Source organism: Dermacentor variabilis, chromosome 5, assembly GCF_050947875.1.
Source record: "Dermacentor variabilis isolate Ectoservices chromosome 5, ASM5094787v1, whole genome shotgun sequence".
NCBI lineage: Eukaryota > Metazoa > Arthropoda > Arachnida > Ixodida > Ixodidae > Dermacentor > Dermacentor variabilis.
In genome coordinates this window covers 42,152,501-42,170,469 of record NC_134572.1, presented here as the reverse complement: position 1 = coordinate 42,170,469, position 17,969 = coordinate 42,152,501, and the positions used below count along the sequence as shown (strand labels likewise).

Here is a 17,969-nt window from a genome sequence, read left to right as displayed (position 1 = left end):
TACTACTACCTTCCGTTTGATTATTCTCATCGGCGATTGTTGAGTTCCTGGATGCCAAGAGAGAGAGAGAGAGAGAGAGAAGAAAAACGTTTTCATTCGAGAACAGTACAGCAGCTCAAAAAGAGCCGAAAAAACTAAACGTTCAAAAGGAAGAACACCGGAGGGGAGAAGAATAACTTTGTAGTTATGCCAAGCTTTCTTTTCCAAATCTGTTTGGCAATTATTCAAGTCTTTGGCAGTTGTGCTGAGACCATGCAAAGTTTTAGATACAGAGTGTGACATGCAGAGCAGCTCACTCTTATGACGAAAGCTGCGTTATAGAATTCAGCCTGACATTACATTTATTTACTTTGCGGGCAAAAAGTGACCAATATGATGCATCTATGAATGAAAAGTTTTCACTCATTCAATTCAAGATCAGGATGCTATTACCACTTGAACTGTAATGAAGTGATGGTGATACTGAGAGTCTTGTTCGCTAGTTGCTTTGCCGTCAATAAGAAAAGCGATGTCTATACCGTAAACGAGGTTTAAGGTCACAGTCGATTAAATGCAGTTGAAGTCAATGTATGTCAAGGTCAGCCGCATTCTTTCCTGTTTTACATACAACACTATGACATTGACGTAGATGACTGCCATAAGAACTGAAAACCGAGATAGTCGGTGCTGGTTCATTATTAACTGCAGCGCAGCAGGAAGACAAAGGACAGAAACGCAGCGAGCCCAAAGAGCGCTTGGCGTTGTTCTACAATCTGGGCGGTGGGCAACTGTGAGGTTAAGGGAAACTTAGAAATTCAGCGTTGATTTAGCGATAAATGCGAGAGAAATGCGTTAGCATTACTTCGCTCCTCATTGAGGTACCGGATCCACGATTTAAACCACGCAGCGGGTTGCCCTCAGTCTCGATATTGCCTCGATTGAGCTTTGAGATTTGATGATGAATATCTCTAATTAGGTGCGATTTTCAAGATTTTTCAGAAGATAGGTGTCGATGAAAATATCACAGCCTCCAAAATGGCCATTTAGACAACTGCTACTAGTGCGCTGAAGAAACAGGTAATCAATGATTTATTGTTAATGAGTCTTCTGAAGCTCACGTTACTTGCGGCATAGTATGTCCGCACCGCCTGGGAGCTCGTCTACAAAAACGCCATGTTCGCTGGCTAAATAATATAACAAAATCTGGTATGGTCTAACACACACACACACACACACACACACACACACACACACACACCATATATATATATATATATATATATATATATATATATATATATACACGCTCTTCTAAGGCGCTCCGGTCTTCTCTTTCTACCTCTGCCACGGAATCGCCTTCCCACACTCTTCACAGACATACACTTTTTTTTCAATTTTGACACTCCTAACGCTAACGCATAAAAAAACCCAGAAAAACAGAGAGGAAACGCCGATACACGCATTTAGCCCAGCACTACAGTTCGTGTGGCTGTGTCCCTCAATCCCAAGAAGTGATTCTTATTGACAGACTTGGCGACAAGAATAAAAGAACAATTCGAGAGGCTTTTCACATTAGTAAGAATAAAGAAATGTGCCTTCGCCAGGCGTCTGTCATATTGGGTGATAAGGAGGTAAAATCATTCCGAAGCAATCATAAATCAAACGGTGGTGGAAACGACGGCGTGCAGTAATCTTCATGTCGGTTTTCTTTTTGCATTCGTCTATCCTTAATGTTGACCTGCTCATGAGCGGAAAGAGAGGGGAAGGGGAAGACTGTAGGAATATTTGCACGACAAGTGTACCTCGATCGAACCCAGACGCGGTATTTTCAACCACGCCAGTCTACATGCGTATTAACTTGGCTCTTATTTCTTTCGTCAAATAAATCTCAGTTGAGAAAAAAAAAAACAGCGCTGTGTGTGTGTTCACTTCGTTTCCGTCCTTTGTCCTCCTGTCGCGCTGTAGTCAATGGTGGATCACACAGACAAGTTGCCACAAAACGCTATCAGTAGCCTGAGCGCCTTTTCGGATAACGGTTTGCTGCCGAAACGCTTGCTCGAGGCACCATCTCCTGCGACACCCTCGTCACCATCCTCGCGTGCTTTCTCTGTCTTGTTTGCTCGCTCTTTCGATAGTCGACATTGGTCAGCATAAAGTGGTCACTGCGCAATTTTTTACCTGGGAGTCTGTGGCCAGAGCTCTCGAATTATAGCGCGAGCCTAGTTAAACCAACTTGCCCGTCTGAAAACTCCAGGCAACAGTGCCGTACTTTGTATAATAAACACACGGAACCGCGAAGACGGTTTATTGGGTACATGGATAAAAACGCAGCTTGACTGAGACAAGGACAAGAAGAAACACAAAGCTACATCACAAGCGCTTGTGATGTAGCTTTGTGTCTCTTCTTGTCCTTGTCTCAGTCACGCTGCGTTTTTATCCAAGTATGAACGAACTAGCCCAAGTTGAAGTTTTGCTACCAATTAGATACACATTAAAACTTGTTTCTGGGAGAGTTGGTGCATACTTGATTTGAAAATTGTTACAGCGCTAACACATGCATTCACAAAGTAACAAGGACGAGACACAGGCGCTGTACACATGGTACACAGATACACATGGTATACTGTTACTAAGCGCAGTGGCGAATTCGGTTCCCTACCGCGGCAGTCGCATTTTGGCGGGGGCGAAACAAAAGGGGAAAAAATACATATATGTACTAAAACAACATGAACAGATGTCGGTGCGCTTTGAAGAAAGATATGCGAAGGAAAGGTACGGCATGTATGTTTGGAACGTAAAGGCGATCGTTTGATCGGTCAAGTAATCACTAGGAGAAAGAAGCTCCCCAATATATGGCTCGAATGGATCAATAGATACCCGATTAGATTCCTCGACAAATTTCGCGGGGAGCGGCTTGTATGTCGCATCGGCCACGCGTCGAACAGGCGATACGCTTACTGAAAGCACGGCTGTACTGCAAACATGTGATACGCTGCTATGGTGGCTGCGTGCTCCGGTGCTAGTTGACAGAACCACCGTAGACGTAAATAATAATAATAATAATAATAATAATAATAATAATAATAATAATAATAATAATCTAAGATGAAGAGAGGGAAACCGGATAGGTTTTGTATTGCTAGCACAGGGGCGCGGTTTCCACTCCACATACAGAGGTGAGGGAGAAAACATTAAACAAGCCAAACAAAATGGCAGCCAGGCAGCACTACAGTTCGCCGGCTCGGCGCAGAACAGTTGTCGCAGGTCACGTGACGCGCGCCTGTTGCGTCGACCAAATCCGCCGCCGGCGCACGCGCGACCGTCGCATCACGAATCTGCGGCTGCCGCCGCCGCTGCTGCGTCCCCCGCGCGGATAGGGAAAGAAAGCATGAAAAAACGCGCAACGCGGCAAGCGAGCGCGCTGCGCCTCCCTTTTGCAAACGCGCCCCTGAAGCAGGGTGCAGGGCGCGCTCGCGTGGTAATAAACGCGAACTGTCGCCTCTCATCCAGCGCACCGCCGTATGCACGTTTCGCGCTTTGCGCGCGTATAGTGCGTACGCGCGCTAAAAGGAAGCGTGAGCGCGGGCGGCTGTCGGAGTTTCGTATAGAGCGCTCGCGCGCAGCCAAGGCGGCCTATATATTTCTTCTCCGCAGAAGAAATCAGCAACGAACGCCGACGGCAGCGGCATGTATATGCACGCACGAAGCAGCAGCAGCAGCAGGCGGGGGGGGGGGGGGGGGGCAGCAGTTCGGGACAACTAGCTATAGCTATACAGCGAGGAGTGTGTGTGTGCGCGCGCGCACAGACACTCTCAACTGCTGGCGTGCGCGCGGCACACACACAGACATGGCAGCAGCAGCAGCCAGCCAGCACACGCACGTGGCCGGACATCTGTGGCTGCCTGCAGGTGCCCGTGCACTTGCGTGCCGCCTGGGATCTCAGCGCCGATCCCCACGAACACCCTTTGTCAGCAGTCCTTGTCGAGGGACAACGCGAGAGCAGCGCCCTGTATACAGCGGCAGACACCCATCTCCGCAACCGTGTCGCCGGACCGCCTGCCCGCCTGCGCGCCCGCCTGCCTTCCTGACGGCAAACTATATCGGCCCGGCCACGTCTTCCTCTGCCGCTGCTGCTGCGATAGCTCGGCGGCGAAGCGCCCGTCCCACCAACTGCCCTCGCTAAACTCCGCCGCCGCCCCGATGGTAGTCGCCCAGACCAGCCGCCAGGCCTCTAGGGGCCAGGCCGCCGGGCGCAGAACCAGGCGGAGGACCGTGGCTCGTCTGCGTACGTACTCGGATGATGCACAGTGTAGAACGTGCCGCTTCCGCGGCATGTCCTCCTTTTTTTCTCTCTCTCTCTCTCTCCCTCTCTAACCACCGGAAGGGAAAAGAAGCACTGCACGTATAGGCGGCGGCACGCGCACCAGCACGTTCCTCCTCGTACAATTAGTCCTAGCTGTGTAGGCCTCCTGCAGTCCAGGAGGGTCCAGTATAGCCCTGCGGTAAAAAAGGCGGCCATTTTTTAATTTGATCTTTTGGTGCAATCGTCATGATGATGCGCCTATTTCGAAAGTAAATGTTCCGCCGAGCTTTCCCCATGTTCGCCTACGATATCGGAGCTAAAGAAGAAAGAAAGAAAAGGGGATAGCGTACTTTGAGGTCCTGTAGGGGGCACTTACTCGCATCCGCTCTTTAAGTTAGGTAAACGACAAATCGCAGGTTAACGCGTTTAGAGCACCTCGCAAGTTTTATTCAGCCAAGCTATTCGGACCTGGATAAACTCCGAGAAATCTGGAAACAAGGATAAGTGTAGGGTCACCACTAAATGAATCAAACGAACGAAACTGCGGGACCATCCTGCATGGTAGAACAAAGTGAGGGAGGAATAAAAAGCTACTACTTTAAAAAAGTAAAAGAAGAGGAGTAACACAACCAGGAAGACCGAATAAGTAGCAGATTTACACCCTGACGAACTCCTTCTTTCTATTTGAACTGCTTTCGTCGTGTCTGAAGAGCATGTATAGTATACGAAATTGAGTAGAGAGATTATTCATCATTGATAAGTGTTATCGTTCTTCGTTGCATACGAAGCCATGGGCATGCCTGTAGAGTATACTTATGACTTAAAGTTGCATCTGTAAGTGTCCCGAAGTGTAATGATAGTCAGTAGTAGTAGCAGTAGTAGTAGAAGCAGGAGTAGTAGTCTCCCGAAGTAGAAATATGGAGGAAACGGCACACTGATACTCTACAGGGTTCACATCTGCAGCGGAATTTTTCTTCTGAAAATCGTCGGCGCGACCGTTTCAGTCGCAGTGGCATTATTTTTCAATGAGTCATCTTAAGAACCACAATGAGCACAATAATACACATGTAGTAAATTCTTCAATGCTCACAACTCGATCTTCATATCCATTAGCAGTGTTGCGAACAGACTATAGTGTGGGTTCATGCAACAATATGGAAGCTATAGGGTTCACTTTAAGCGAGTCTGAAAGTTTCACTTTGTTTAATGTTGTTTGTGTTCAAAGCGACTGAAATGCAATATGACTAAAGGTCCGTGGCATAAATCAATGGAAAGCGATAACCGACGCTTCATTCTCGATCGCTTATTTATAGTTCTTGAAAGGCCACGCATGGGCACGTTTGTTGTTCATTTCACTTTCTCTTGAAAGTCATTTGAGTATTTCCTGCAGCTAACCACTTTTTCTAAATCCAAGCACCAACATAAATATCCTTCTGTCGGTTCACAAGGATTTATTTTTGCTTTTCACCGGCAGTGAACGAAAGTATCCCACTCGCGGAAAGAAAAGAGTACGAAGTGGGTTAATATACGGGGTAACGTGTAACAGTGCACTGCGTATAGGCGAAGTTGCTATAGCCCGAACAATATGGCGCACTGTACTTGTGGTATGCTTCATCGGAACGCCATTTCAGGCAGACAAGATGCTCAGGGAAAAAGAAAGAAAACGCGAAAAAATAATCGACCCTGAGTTGGAATACCGCGCGATCCGCGAGCGCTTGCTAGCGCTGCAGCTTAGCCTCAGCCACGTGACGTCACGGACACATTTCGCACGGCGCAGGTGCGCTACGTTAAGTGCCCGCAATTTCAGCCACGGAGAGGGAGAAATAAAGAAGAGACAAAAAAAGTTGAAGCTCGGCAGCGAAGCCTACAGCAGTATACCAACACCTGTGTGCATCCTGTCCGTGAAACGGCTGCGCAGGATGCTCGGGACCGCGCGACTCAGAGGTATACGCTCAGAATGCTATTTTTTTCTCTCTCTCTGAGAGCTCCCACGCAGCGGGAGCGAGAAAATACATAGCGGGGATATGGTACCATCGCGTTCGCTGATATCAAAACAATTTCCTGTCACCTTCAAGCTCTGATCGGAAGCGCAGAATATATGTTTGATCTGATGAACGGCATTCTGCCGCAAAGGCCACTCACACACGCCATTCGAACTTTCACCGACGCTACAGCTTTTTTCGTATCCGGTCGCACTGGCGCAAATGCAATGGCAGCGCATCGAACGTGCTCATGCGTCGCCCCAATTCGACACGCCACTGAACGCGTCATAACGGCAGCGACGGACTTCTTCGTGCGTGCGAAACGCGAGCGAGCGTATAAGGAATAAGGGAAGCCGAAAGGCTTGATTCTTTAATGTTTAGTCATGACCGCACGAAGAAACAGCCAATGAATTTACAGAGAAAGCGTAGAAAAAATTTGTCGTTATATGTAGTGCACCTGGAAGTGTTAGCCAGTGCCACTCACGGGCAGGTCGGCGAATGCGGAACGTTCTTTTAACAGCAGGCGTCACGTGAGCAACTGGCCAGCAAAGCCTAGTATGCTACCTCATGGCATTTATACTGCCCGATTTAGTGCCCTCGCTACGAAATGAGCGAGGAAAAGGGGATCCGAGCCGCTGCATATTTCGTGCTTTTTTTTGTGTGTGTTTGAGTCACAACCATACAATGAAACAGGTTCACGGGCGGTGGAGAGTCAAAGCCGGCTTTTTAGCGTACCTTTCGTGATTTATTACCGAATGTCATAATTAATGCTTACCGACTCCCCTAGAACTTTCTGTTCGTCGGTCGCATGTATATATATAAGCATATGTCTCCTTGAAAAAGACAAATGCACTTGTCGAAACGTTGGCTCCCGCTTTTACCTTGTTCTCGTTTTGCTCATCGTGGGGCCAGTGTCTCCCAGGTAAGAAGAAGCGCTCGGAGAATGTGAACGGTTGGCTAAGTCATATATGCGAAGTATGGGGCAACACAACATAGTCGAAAGTCGAGCGATTTAAAGGCTGAATGAATCCTTTGTTTCCATATCAATGTCAACAGTTTTGTACGCTTTGTACGAATACAAGGAGGGTGGTGCCGATAGGGTGGTTCATCGATAAGGTGGGTCATCGGGCGGTGCCGATAAGGTGGTGCTGGGAAACATCAACATCTTTATGAATTGTATATATATATATATATATATATATATATATATATATATATATATATATATATATATATATATATATATATATATATATATATATATATAATGTTACGCATGAAGAAAACGAAGACCAGTCAACGTGCTTGCGGTCCCGGGTGGAAGAAGAAAGAAGAGAAGAAGAGAACGACGCTCAGTTGATAAACCAGCTGACCGCTCTTGCGCTCACCTTCGCGACCTAAAGTAAACGGTCCCCTTCATCCGTAAGGGTTATAAACGGTGTCCTTCGCGCGTAACAATATATATATATATGTGTGTGTGTGCGTGTGTGTGTGTGTGTGTGTGTGTGTGTGTGTGTGTGTGTGCGTGTGTGTGTGTTGAAGAAGGCAGCAAAACTGTGAATGACGAAACTGTAGCGTTTTATTTGGTGAACCTGTGTGCCCTAATCAGCAAGTTACGCTCAAAGAACACCGATAGCGGCGAACACAGTCGGCTATCGTCGAAAATGTGATCTGCCGGTCAAGCGCGTCGGCTTTTATACAAGGGACATCGAAGGTTCCAGAGCAGTCGCTGGTGCCCGCGTGTCTTCCAGAAAATTCTACGCAATTCGCGTCGCACATGCAGCCAGATTGCGCATGCTTCGGTGACAACAGACAACGGGCATAGAAACGTCGATAACATTCGAGAAACTTCCTATACGTGAGGGCGCGTCCCGCGCTGAGCGATAACATTTGTTAGACGGTGAAAAGCGGTCACCCGAAAAAGATGAACAAGTACACGTGTCAATATATATATATATATATATATATATATATATATATATATATATATATATATATATATATATATATATATAAAATGGTCGCATGACGGATTGAGCTATTAGAATGATCTTGTAATGGAAGGCACTAAGAAAGGAAAACTGAGAAGGAAATGATAAATTTTCAGGACATCCCTATTGTAATCATCGTATCAACTCTGAAATAAGACACGGAGGCGGACTGAGCTATCTTGCAGTTGTAGAATGTTGAAAGTTACGTTCTGCAGTGTTTTTTTTTTTTTTCGGAAGTAAGAAATCTTTCTTTTTGTACCTGAAGGCAGCCCTCGCAACGGCACCCCTGAAAGAAAGAAAGAAAGAAAGAAAGAAAGAAAGAAAGAAAGAAAGAAAGAAAGAAAGAAAGAAAGAAAGAAAGAAAGAAAGAAAGAAAGAAAGAAAGAAAGGAAAAAATGAACGAAGAAGTCTGTCTCTGTAGGTGCACATGTACGAGAGCAAGCTACGAGCAAAATGGCTTTTTTAAGGATAGCAAACTGGATATCTGTCTTCCGGGTTATCTCCCTGCCTTTCTTATCTCATTTATATATACATGTCCTTTAAAAAAATCCATCATTTTTTGCGTTTACAATCTTACAACCATTTTCGACTACACCAAGCCTTTTTAGAAGGGTATATATGCCAAAATATATAAAATACTGCTGACCACGAATATACACTTGATAACACTCGCTACCGTTTTCTGATAGGTGCTCCTAGCTTTTACTCATTCATCTTGAATTTATGTAAGTCAGAAAAGATGGGTATTTATCTCAATTCTGTGAACAGTACAAGCCAGAAGACACTCCGTAGAGCTGCCAGAACCGAAGTTGGGTCACAATTAACTTACGGTAACTGATAAAAGCCATCGGTAAAGGCCGTAATAGTGCTGAAAATAATTAAAACATATGCGTTACCCATTGACAATGTGAGCCGACTCATCGCTAACAATTTTTTTTAGGTGCAGGGGTAGGGAGGAGGTATTTTTCGCTGCACGTCGTTGAGGGGCTTTTAGCAAGACCTCATGTCTGTGAATAGTGCTTAATTTCTGAGACTTTATAATAACGTAAGTTCTACTAGGTGTTGCGCACATAGAAGCATTTACAACTTCACAGCTTCGAATACGCGAAATTTCTCCCTAGATCCCTGATGCGTTTAATGATCATCCTTGCAAGAAAGCACGTCACATTACGTTACATCACATAAACAATACACATCATTTGCGTATTGTATGGTTAGGTACTCTGCAGCCGTTGCAAAGCGTTCGGGCAGGTATAAGCCATTGTACGAGACCGCGGCTTGTTGAATTGAACATTAATCGGAGCAGGAAATATGATACCAAAGTCAGTTTACTCACGTAGGTTGTTCTCCGTGCAAGCACGTGCACTCTGCAGCGTTTGATGTGAAATTCGCTGTTTTCTCAAGGAAGATTTATATTCAACTGAAGTAGCGCCACCAGGTCCACTTTAGTTTTGTCATTCCTATAGAATAAAGAGAGAGAACAGCAACAGCGCCAGTCTAAAGGCTAGTAAGTACAAAAAAAAGAATACAAAAAGAACAATAGAGAACACCCTAAGGGCATATTGCGTGCGCAGCAATTTTTCCGTCATATATTATACTAAACTCAAGATCGACCACACAGAATCCGACACGCCTCTGCAGGGCGTTCACTGTCCCGTAGCGATGTTGTTCACAATTCAGTTTTAGCAATAGCGGACGCAAGCCCCTTGCGTACGCAAGGCTGACAGCGTGGGCCATATCTGTCGATCCAGCATTTGTAAAATATTCCATTGTTCCCCACACTGGGATCCGACAGGTCAACACAGAAACCTTGCCAGGTAGCACGCGTGCACACACACCCGCACACATACGCACGCACGCACACACGCGCTCAGAAGTAGCCGATGTTTTTTCCCCCGGCAGCAGCAGCGGAGTTCAGCGCGGAGCTCCGCCTTCACAGCTGCGTGGCCGGTCGAAACGAAGCGACGCGGCGTCAGAGCCCGGTTACACGCGCGTACGGGTGCTGCCTGCGTTGCTCCTTTATTTCTTTCAAGCATGCATTCGAACAAACACACATAAGCGCGCACATACGCAGCGTAACGCACACACGCACACAGTCACGCACACACACACACACACACACACACACACACACACACACACACACACACACACACACACACACACACACACACACACACACACACACACACACACACACACACACACACACACAAACACACTGTATCTGCGCTTCTATTATGCCGCTTGCACACTGCAACGTATGGTCCAAGGCTGCAGGTACACGGGCATAACGCTACAGGCAACTGAAGGAGGAAATGGGGACAGTGAGAGAGCGTCACATGACATGGTGGTTGGGGCTACGGAGAGAACTTTTTCTTTTCCCCGACAACTGGATGGGATGACGTTCTATTCGCCTCTTTTGGCCGACGCGGTAACTCAGTCGTCTGTAGCGTTCTGCTGCGGAGGAGGAGGTCGCACGCTCAATTCCAGGCCGCATTTCAGTGAGGGCAAAATGCAAATGGGGTTTTAGAAACATGTCTAAACTGCTAATGTTCTTCTGTTGTGGTGGGCAAAATGCGAAGAAAAAAAAACGCTTGTGTACTGACATTTTCGTGGGCACTACAGAACCGCAGGTGGTTATAATGCAGAGCACTCCACCACTTCACTAAGGCGTCTCTCATTACCCCCCAGTGCGGCTTTGGGACGTTAAACGCCATGAATCAATATAGTTTATTTCAACTTACTTTCCTCGCGCTTTTTTACGGCGTCGTCTATCCGAGCTTTTTTTATTCCCGTTTGCTCTCGGAGTGACTTGAGACGACGCAGTGTTAGAAAGGCGGGTATAGGTCCACGAAACTACAGGAATTTCTTCAAGGAGCTGCTGTAGCTGGACGTGGCTTGCACACCGACGATTATACACTGCAGTCTATTTGTAGCGATGTTCGCACGTAACGATATTCACGGAGCCGAGAGATTTCTCCCCCAATAACCGGTTATCGTTATAGCTGAAATGACTTTGTGACCGCCACTCGGTGGGTGCACTGCTGCGCGTGTACAGGTGCACAAAGAAGAAACAGATGGGCAGGTAGGACGAAGCGCTGACTTTACAACACTGTTGATCGAATTTATCTATTCATTATTAGTTCAGTGGCCTAAGAAATGTAATGATCATGCAATATAAACGCCTAGATTTGCTACATTTGCTGTCGGCAAAGCGTCCGGAAGTGCCACAGGTACGTAGAGGAGTAGAGATATATGGTGCTGTCTCACTTTGACAGAAATTTCATTAAACGTTTAAAGAATGAACTGTTACTTTTGCACACAAATGAGGATTTCGAAACGTGTCTAAGCTTCTTCTGTTGTCGTATTCAGCCTATCTGTGTGTTTGTATCCAAGAAGTAAAGAAAAAGAAAGGCGCAGTGCCCAACACCGAGATATTGTTTCTCATATCGTATCATATCGTGCCTGTTACATCTGATTAATCAGCAACGTTTATATTCATATGCTAATGCTTGTAAAACCACTGTCAGAGAAGCAATATGTTTCGTCGGGCTCATGACTTTCATGCTTTCGCACATTTTTGTATTACTTCTCCGCCTCGATCGAGCTGATACAGCTACAGTGGGAGACGGATTATGTATTTGTCGCATGCTAATCGGAAGTATAGTGTCGTTAACGGGAACATTCAAATCAAATTTGAACTCCGCGCCACGTTGAACTTCAGTATGGGCAGAGCGTTGTGGGCACCGCCCCGCTATATGCCGTAGTGCAAGGAATTGAAGAAGGAGCGGTAGCCCGGCGGTCGTGATCAAAGACGATCTTTGAAATAAATCCGCTTCTGCTGAACACATTGTAGTATGCTGTAAAGTATTTCTGAAACAGTGTATTTTAACGTCAAATGCATTTCTCGACTTCGATATGTTGCAGGGCCCGGTGGTGTATGGGCTAAAATCGTATTTTATTTGAAGCTTATACCACGTTCGCTTAAATATTTACTGAGTTTTGCATAAACATAGGAGCGCCAGGGTATGTATGACTATTCCAACTGAACCACTCGCTCGCTCACGCTAAAATTTTCCACAGTGGCAGCATTTTCCAGCGATCGAGGTTAGTTTATTACAAAGCTTGCGCGCGTTGCTTGCCTGTTTCGCGTGAATTACTTGCCTCTGCAAACACACGGTGTTCACCGTATAACCGTGGCAGATGGAGCCACCGTCTTGTTGCAGCGAAATCGACGAGTGGCGCAGCTGCATACTATGCGAGCATATAATTTATTCTGAAAGAATAAAAATAGGCCATCAATGCACTCTAACGTTGTATTAAACAAGACTCACTGCAGAATGCCACCTCTGTGCGAAATTTCAATACGAACAAGTGAGCAGTTTAGTTGGAATGGTCATATATACCCTGGAGCTCATGTATTTGTGCAGCACTCGTGTATATAAGATTTTAAAAAATTTGCGAAGTCTTTCTTACTTCAGGACCGAAGGGATTATGACAGCTAGTCGCAGCTGTTCACTAGAGTATGTGTCTAACGAGAGCGTGCACATACATCACTCATTCCCCCTTGTATCCTTTACATACGCAGCTCGCAGTTCGAGCACGCTGAGCCGGGAAGAGCAAAAACGCAATGCGTGCGACCGCGAGCGGAGCCGCATGCGCGACATGAACCGCGCCTTCGACCTGCTCCGGGAGAAGCTGCCATTCTGCAAGCCACCCGGAAAGAAGTTCTCCAAGATCGAGTCCCTCAGGCGAGTCGGCTATTCCGCATCAGTTCACGCGTGCATGCCTCTTGATCCCGAAACTTTTCCTTGTACTCCTGCAACGTATGCTGCCGACGCTTTTGCTCGCCATGGCAGAGTGTGCGTAAGCTGAGCATGTGTGGAAGCTCTCCCTATGCGGCGTACGCATGTTCTTGCTAACCCTCTATTCGCCTTGGTTCCTCTATATCCGGTGCAAAAGTGGTCACACGACTATAGTTGTGTACAATTTCTACTAGTGTGCAGTCTTGTTTTTTGAACACCATGCACGCACTCTTCGATGGTCTTCTTTATATAGAACTATATGCTGCCCTGCTGTCGGGTAAGCCACCAGGGACACTGACCTCGTTCCGTCATTTCCCCTTAGACAAGGATGGCGGCGTGGGCTTTTCGGTACATCTTGACTAAATCGAGTTAAGCGCAGAGAAACAAGAGGACAAAAGAAGGCATGTTCAACACACGTGCACAGGCGCTGTGCGTCCACGGTGCCTTCTTTTGTCCTCGCGTTTCTCGGCTCCTTTTACTCTTCCTTAGCTATATTTTGTTCTTTTAATCCGTACCTCCAACATCTCCTGGTGCTGAGTAATTTATAATTTCATTATTTTGGTTGAAAAGCTTCACAGTAGTATTTTTTTTCCAACAGTGATTGCCAAGAGCTCTACACAGGCTAGAAGTCCCTTCTCTACAGTAGTCCTAGAAAACCTTAGTCTAAAGCTTTCGACGCAAGGTGCGTGCTCAAGTGCATTTAACGCTTTCGGTACCGCAGAAATTACAGGGTTCTCCGCGGAACTCGTCCATAGTGCGAAGCGTCGCACGGCTTCCGCGTTGTGTGCTAACCGGCCGTTACTGTTTCTCAGGATGGCCATCAAGTACATCGCGCAGCTGGAGTCGGTGCTGTCTTCCCAGTCGTCGACGTCGGCGGGCGCAGCCAGCGGCCAGCATTACGACCCGTCTTTCTTCTCATCCTCGGTATGGGCATCCGCACCCAACTACTACAGCTGGATACGGCAGGTACGATGTGCACAGCAAACGCAGCGAACAGCCAATAAACAGCGTGAAAACCACAGCGCTGAACAGCAGCTACAGTGATCTATGTTCTAGAATGGCATGTGTTAAGGAACGTAGGCTTATAAACACGGCGTCATAGCTTGTTAGTGTTGTGTGTCCCCGTAGTTATTCCTTTGTAGTGATTTGCACTGCAGACTTCTTTCAAAGTAAGATGTACCGTCTGTGTAAACGTCGTAAAGGTCGCATTACGCACGAACGAAGACCATTGTAAGCACCTTGAAGTCTTTTGTATAAAAATTATCCCGCTATAGGCCTACGGATAATAGGGAGTATAGCGTACCAGAACTTAAACTGACAGAAAATTGATCAAGTCGGTGGGAACTTACGTTACGGAAAGACCGGCACGCAAACCCGTGCACGGGTGCAAGAAGAAACGTGAAAGTGAAATAGAAGTGTGTCGTCCTCTTCGTTCAACTTGTGGCCGTGCTCGCAAACCTGCCTTTTCTACTGTTCTTTATGTCACATACCCAGAGTGCCCAGCGCCGCATAAGATATATGCTAGTCGATGAAACAAAGGTTTATCCCATACTTCAATGGCTATGTTTCTACCCTTCCCTATTTCGTTGTCGTCACCCTTCCACAGTATACCAACACATATAATTCTCCTCTTTGAGCTCTCAGGATCGGGGGCTCAATCCCATCGCTCGTGATCCGTTGTCAAGATTAGAGTCCGGCATGAATTCGAATGTAGCTGGCCCATGCCGTTGTCTAACTTATCCACGGTGAGGACGTTGATGAAGGGAAGGACTGTTTCTTATCGAGAACGAGGAATATGGGTTTATTTACAGTATTTATATCAGTCTAACATAACTGCTTGACAGAGAGTCTCAGTGTAACATGACTGCTTAAGAAAGTGTCTCGAGCATCCGCACAACAGCCGTTTATAAACACTCGGTCCTCCCCCGATTCCAAGGTGGCGGAAACGTTCGTCCAGTCATCGTAAACACGCCGCCTCTCCGCGGGACGGTTTACGCACACACACGCACACACACAGGTTTACGGTCCGAAACCGACATCACACGGATTTCGTAGAACTTGGAGCGGACCCTCGCAGTGCGCCCGGGTAGCCATTGTCTTGCGTCTTGGTCGGCGCGTGGGAAGAGGTATCCGACGACGTTCCCGCGGCAACTCCCCCACTCATAGCAGATCAGGTCCGCGTTGGTGGGTTCGGAAACAATAGTTGGCCCGCCGAACTCATTCAGTCACAATGGCGATTTAGTGACGCCGTGGCTAGAGGTTTGCGGCGGCACTCTAGGAAACGTTGACGCCCGTTGTCGCAACTGGCTGGCAACACTTGCACTTCAGCTGGGCCGTTCTTAACAGAGCTCACAGAAATATACACTCTTCGAATTCGTCTGCCTCAATCTCATGCGACAGCGGTCTCGTTTCTCTCAGTATACTTGCTCGATAGCTGCCGTACCCAGGGGATCTCAGTGGCCTTCGGCGAGAGAACGCACTAACTTCCGCAGACTAGCGACAGCATGCTGGATCTTGTCATAGCGGCTCCACTACACTTAGTATTCATGTTCACAGGAAGCAGTACCGTGCCACGTCATGAGCGGCTTGCAGAGCACAGTAGTATTACGCGAACAGTAAATGTTGCTTTATTTTTCATGATGAAAGAAGTTATTTGATGCTACGTTTAGCTTGAATCACTGAAAATGTTTTTTTTTTCCTCACTGTAAAATAAAACAGAGTAAATGTTTTGACTTTCCCTGCGCCACAGTGATGTACTACATTAAGCCGCACAGCTGTGAACCACAGCGTCGCTGTTTGGTCTCAGCTACGTCACCATACAAATCATTAGTTGCCTTAGCATGTTCGTGACGTACGCCCATGATCAATCCGATAGAAAACACAGAATTTGTTCTTTAAGCAATGTTTATTTGAAGCGTGGGTATTCGAACCTGACCTCTGAATGTGTAAGTTATAGCGTTCAACCGTTATTGTTAAAGCATGACCTCGCGAATACAACTGGGCGTTCATCGTCACATTGCTCGCGGGAATACGACGTGAACGATCAAGCCTTTCCTTTGAAGCTAAGTAAGGTACAACATATTCGTGTTAATCAGTTGGAGCGCCTATTAAATAAGGCGATAGAAACGGAAACCGCGGAACCACGTTAACATCTTTTTCGTGTACAGCACAGTTCTTGAACTGTGCCTGGAAATTGAAAAGGGAGAAGCTCCTGTGCACAGCGTTTCTCGAATAAATAGGTGATCTCTTTGAGGCCTCACCTAATTAGAGAAAGTGGCGAAACAAATGCAACGGAACTTAAAGGCTTTGGCAGAAACTACTCGCATGTCCATATACAAAATAATCTGCATTTAGTGTCTTCCTAACTTAACTGAACATCGCAGGTCCCGCCTACAACAGGAAACGCTACCCTGCTAACTTCTGGAAACTTGCCACGCAGAACCAGATCTCAATTGTCTCAAATACTACTCAAGTCCGGCCAGAACAGGAGGGGACCGTACACCGAGCAGGCCCACCACAAGGACTCCTTTATTGCCAATATACCGAACCACCATGCTTGTGTTGTAATCCAGCTTTAATATTTAGTCTCACCGTTGTCTTTTCTACAACTATAGTTCTTGTTATTGACTCTAGTTATCATTTACTATTGCTTGTACTGTTCCAGTTATTCCTACATATTCTCCTACATATCCTACATATCATCCCTGCCTTCTCCTTATGACTTACATCTCTCTCTCTCGTTTCCTGTTCACGGCGAGAAATTGATAATCGCAAACAAATGAGTCCGTGTCGGCGGAGTGAATTCTTCTGACACTTATGACAGAACTTCCAAAGCCTATGTCAGATGTGCTGAGCTCCACGTCCGAACAGTCGCAGCCATTATGACATAGTCAGTGACTTAGTGATAGGTGTGTAAGGGAGCTAGGTGAACCGGAAGGGCACTTTTTTTATTTCACCAATAAGTTTTCTTTTTCCTCGTTGTTATGCTTAAACAGCGGCAACAGATAGCAAGGTTGTGGTATATAGGGGGTATAGCAAGATTCTACACAAGCCCAGTAAAGGTTACCCACTTAAACCAATACATGCCTTTTTTGCGTCGTTACCTTGCGTTCGGCAATAAAGATGTGAATTTAATGGTTGGAGTTGCTGTTGCGGTCATGAAAGAACAGATTCAGCGGTAAAACTTCAGCGAAAAAGATATGGGCAAACTGATACTGGACTGGAAAACTGGTCACCACTGCGGAAATGTTACCCCTTCCCCAGTGCAAGGTAGCAAACTGGATCTCCCGGTTAACCTGATCGCCTTTCACATCTCATTTGACTATATATCTCAAGTTTTCTTCAATCAATGAAACACCGTAATAACAAAATTTGTACACGACACTATAAGCAATGCGAGTAACTACGACGGTTCCATGGTGTAAAACGAATACAGAACTCTTTAGCATCGCGAGAACATGCACGGCAGCTGCGTCTCTCAGAGTGGAGATAAGTGATCGTGTTACATATTTCCACTAAAAGACAAAAAAAGCAGTTTGACGAGCCCTCGTGAATGATACACGTTCCTATTAATTTACCCGCCGTGGTTGCTCAGTGGCTATGGTGTTGGGCTGCTGAGCACGAGGTCGCGGGATCGAATCCCGGCCACGGCGGCCGCATTTCGATGGGGGCGAAATGCGAAAACACCCGTGTGCTTAGATTTAGGTGCACGTTAAAGAACCCCAGGTGGTCGAAATTTCCGGAGTCCTCCACTACGGCGTGCCTCATAATCAGAAAGTGGTTTTGGCACGTAAAACCCCAAATATTATTATTATATTACGTTCCTATTAAAGAGAAAGAAGAAAAAGAGAAAAGAAGGTTGATGCGGCACTGTGTGTATAATACGTTATACACTGATTTTCCAGAA

The 17,969-nt window shown here is 46.4% G+C and overlaps 1 protein-coding gene across 1 annotated transcript in view; it reads left to right on the top strand.

Moving 5' to 3' along the window:
- The window catches only part of LOC142582474 (uncharacterized), a 35,452-nt gene that overhangs the window by 11,905 nt on the left and 5,578 nt on the right, over window positions 1-17,969 (top strand). The window contains exons 3-4 of the mRNA XM_075692237.1: window positions 12,847-13,009; window positions 13,876-14,029. Of these exons, the coding sequence (XP_075548352.1) occupies window positions 12,847-13,009; window positions 13,876-14,029 (317 nt within the window). The remainder of the gene's footprint in view (window positions 1-12,846; window positions 13,010-13,875; window positions 14,030-17,969) is intronic.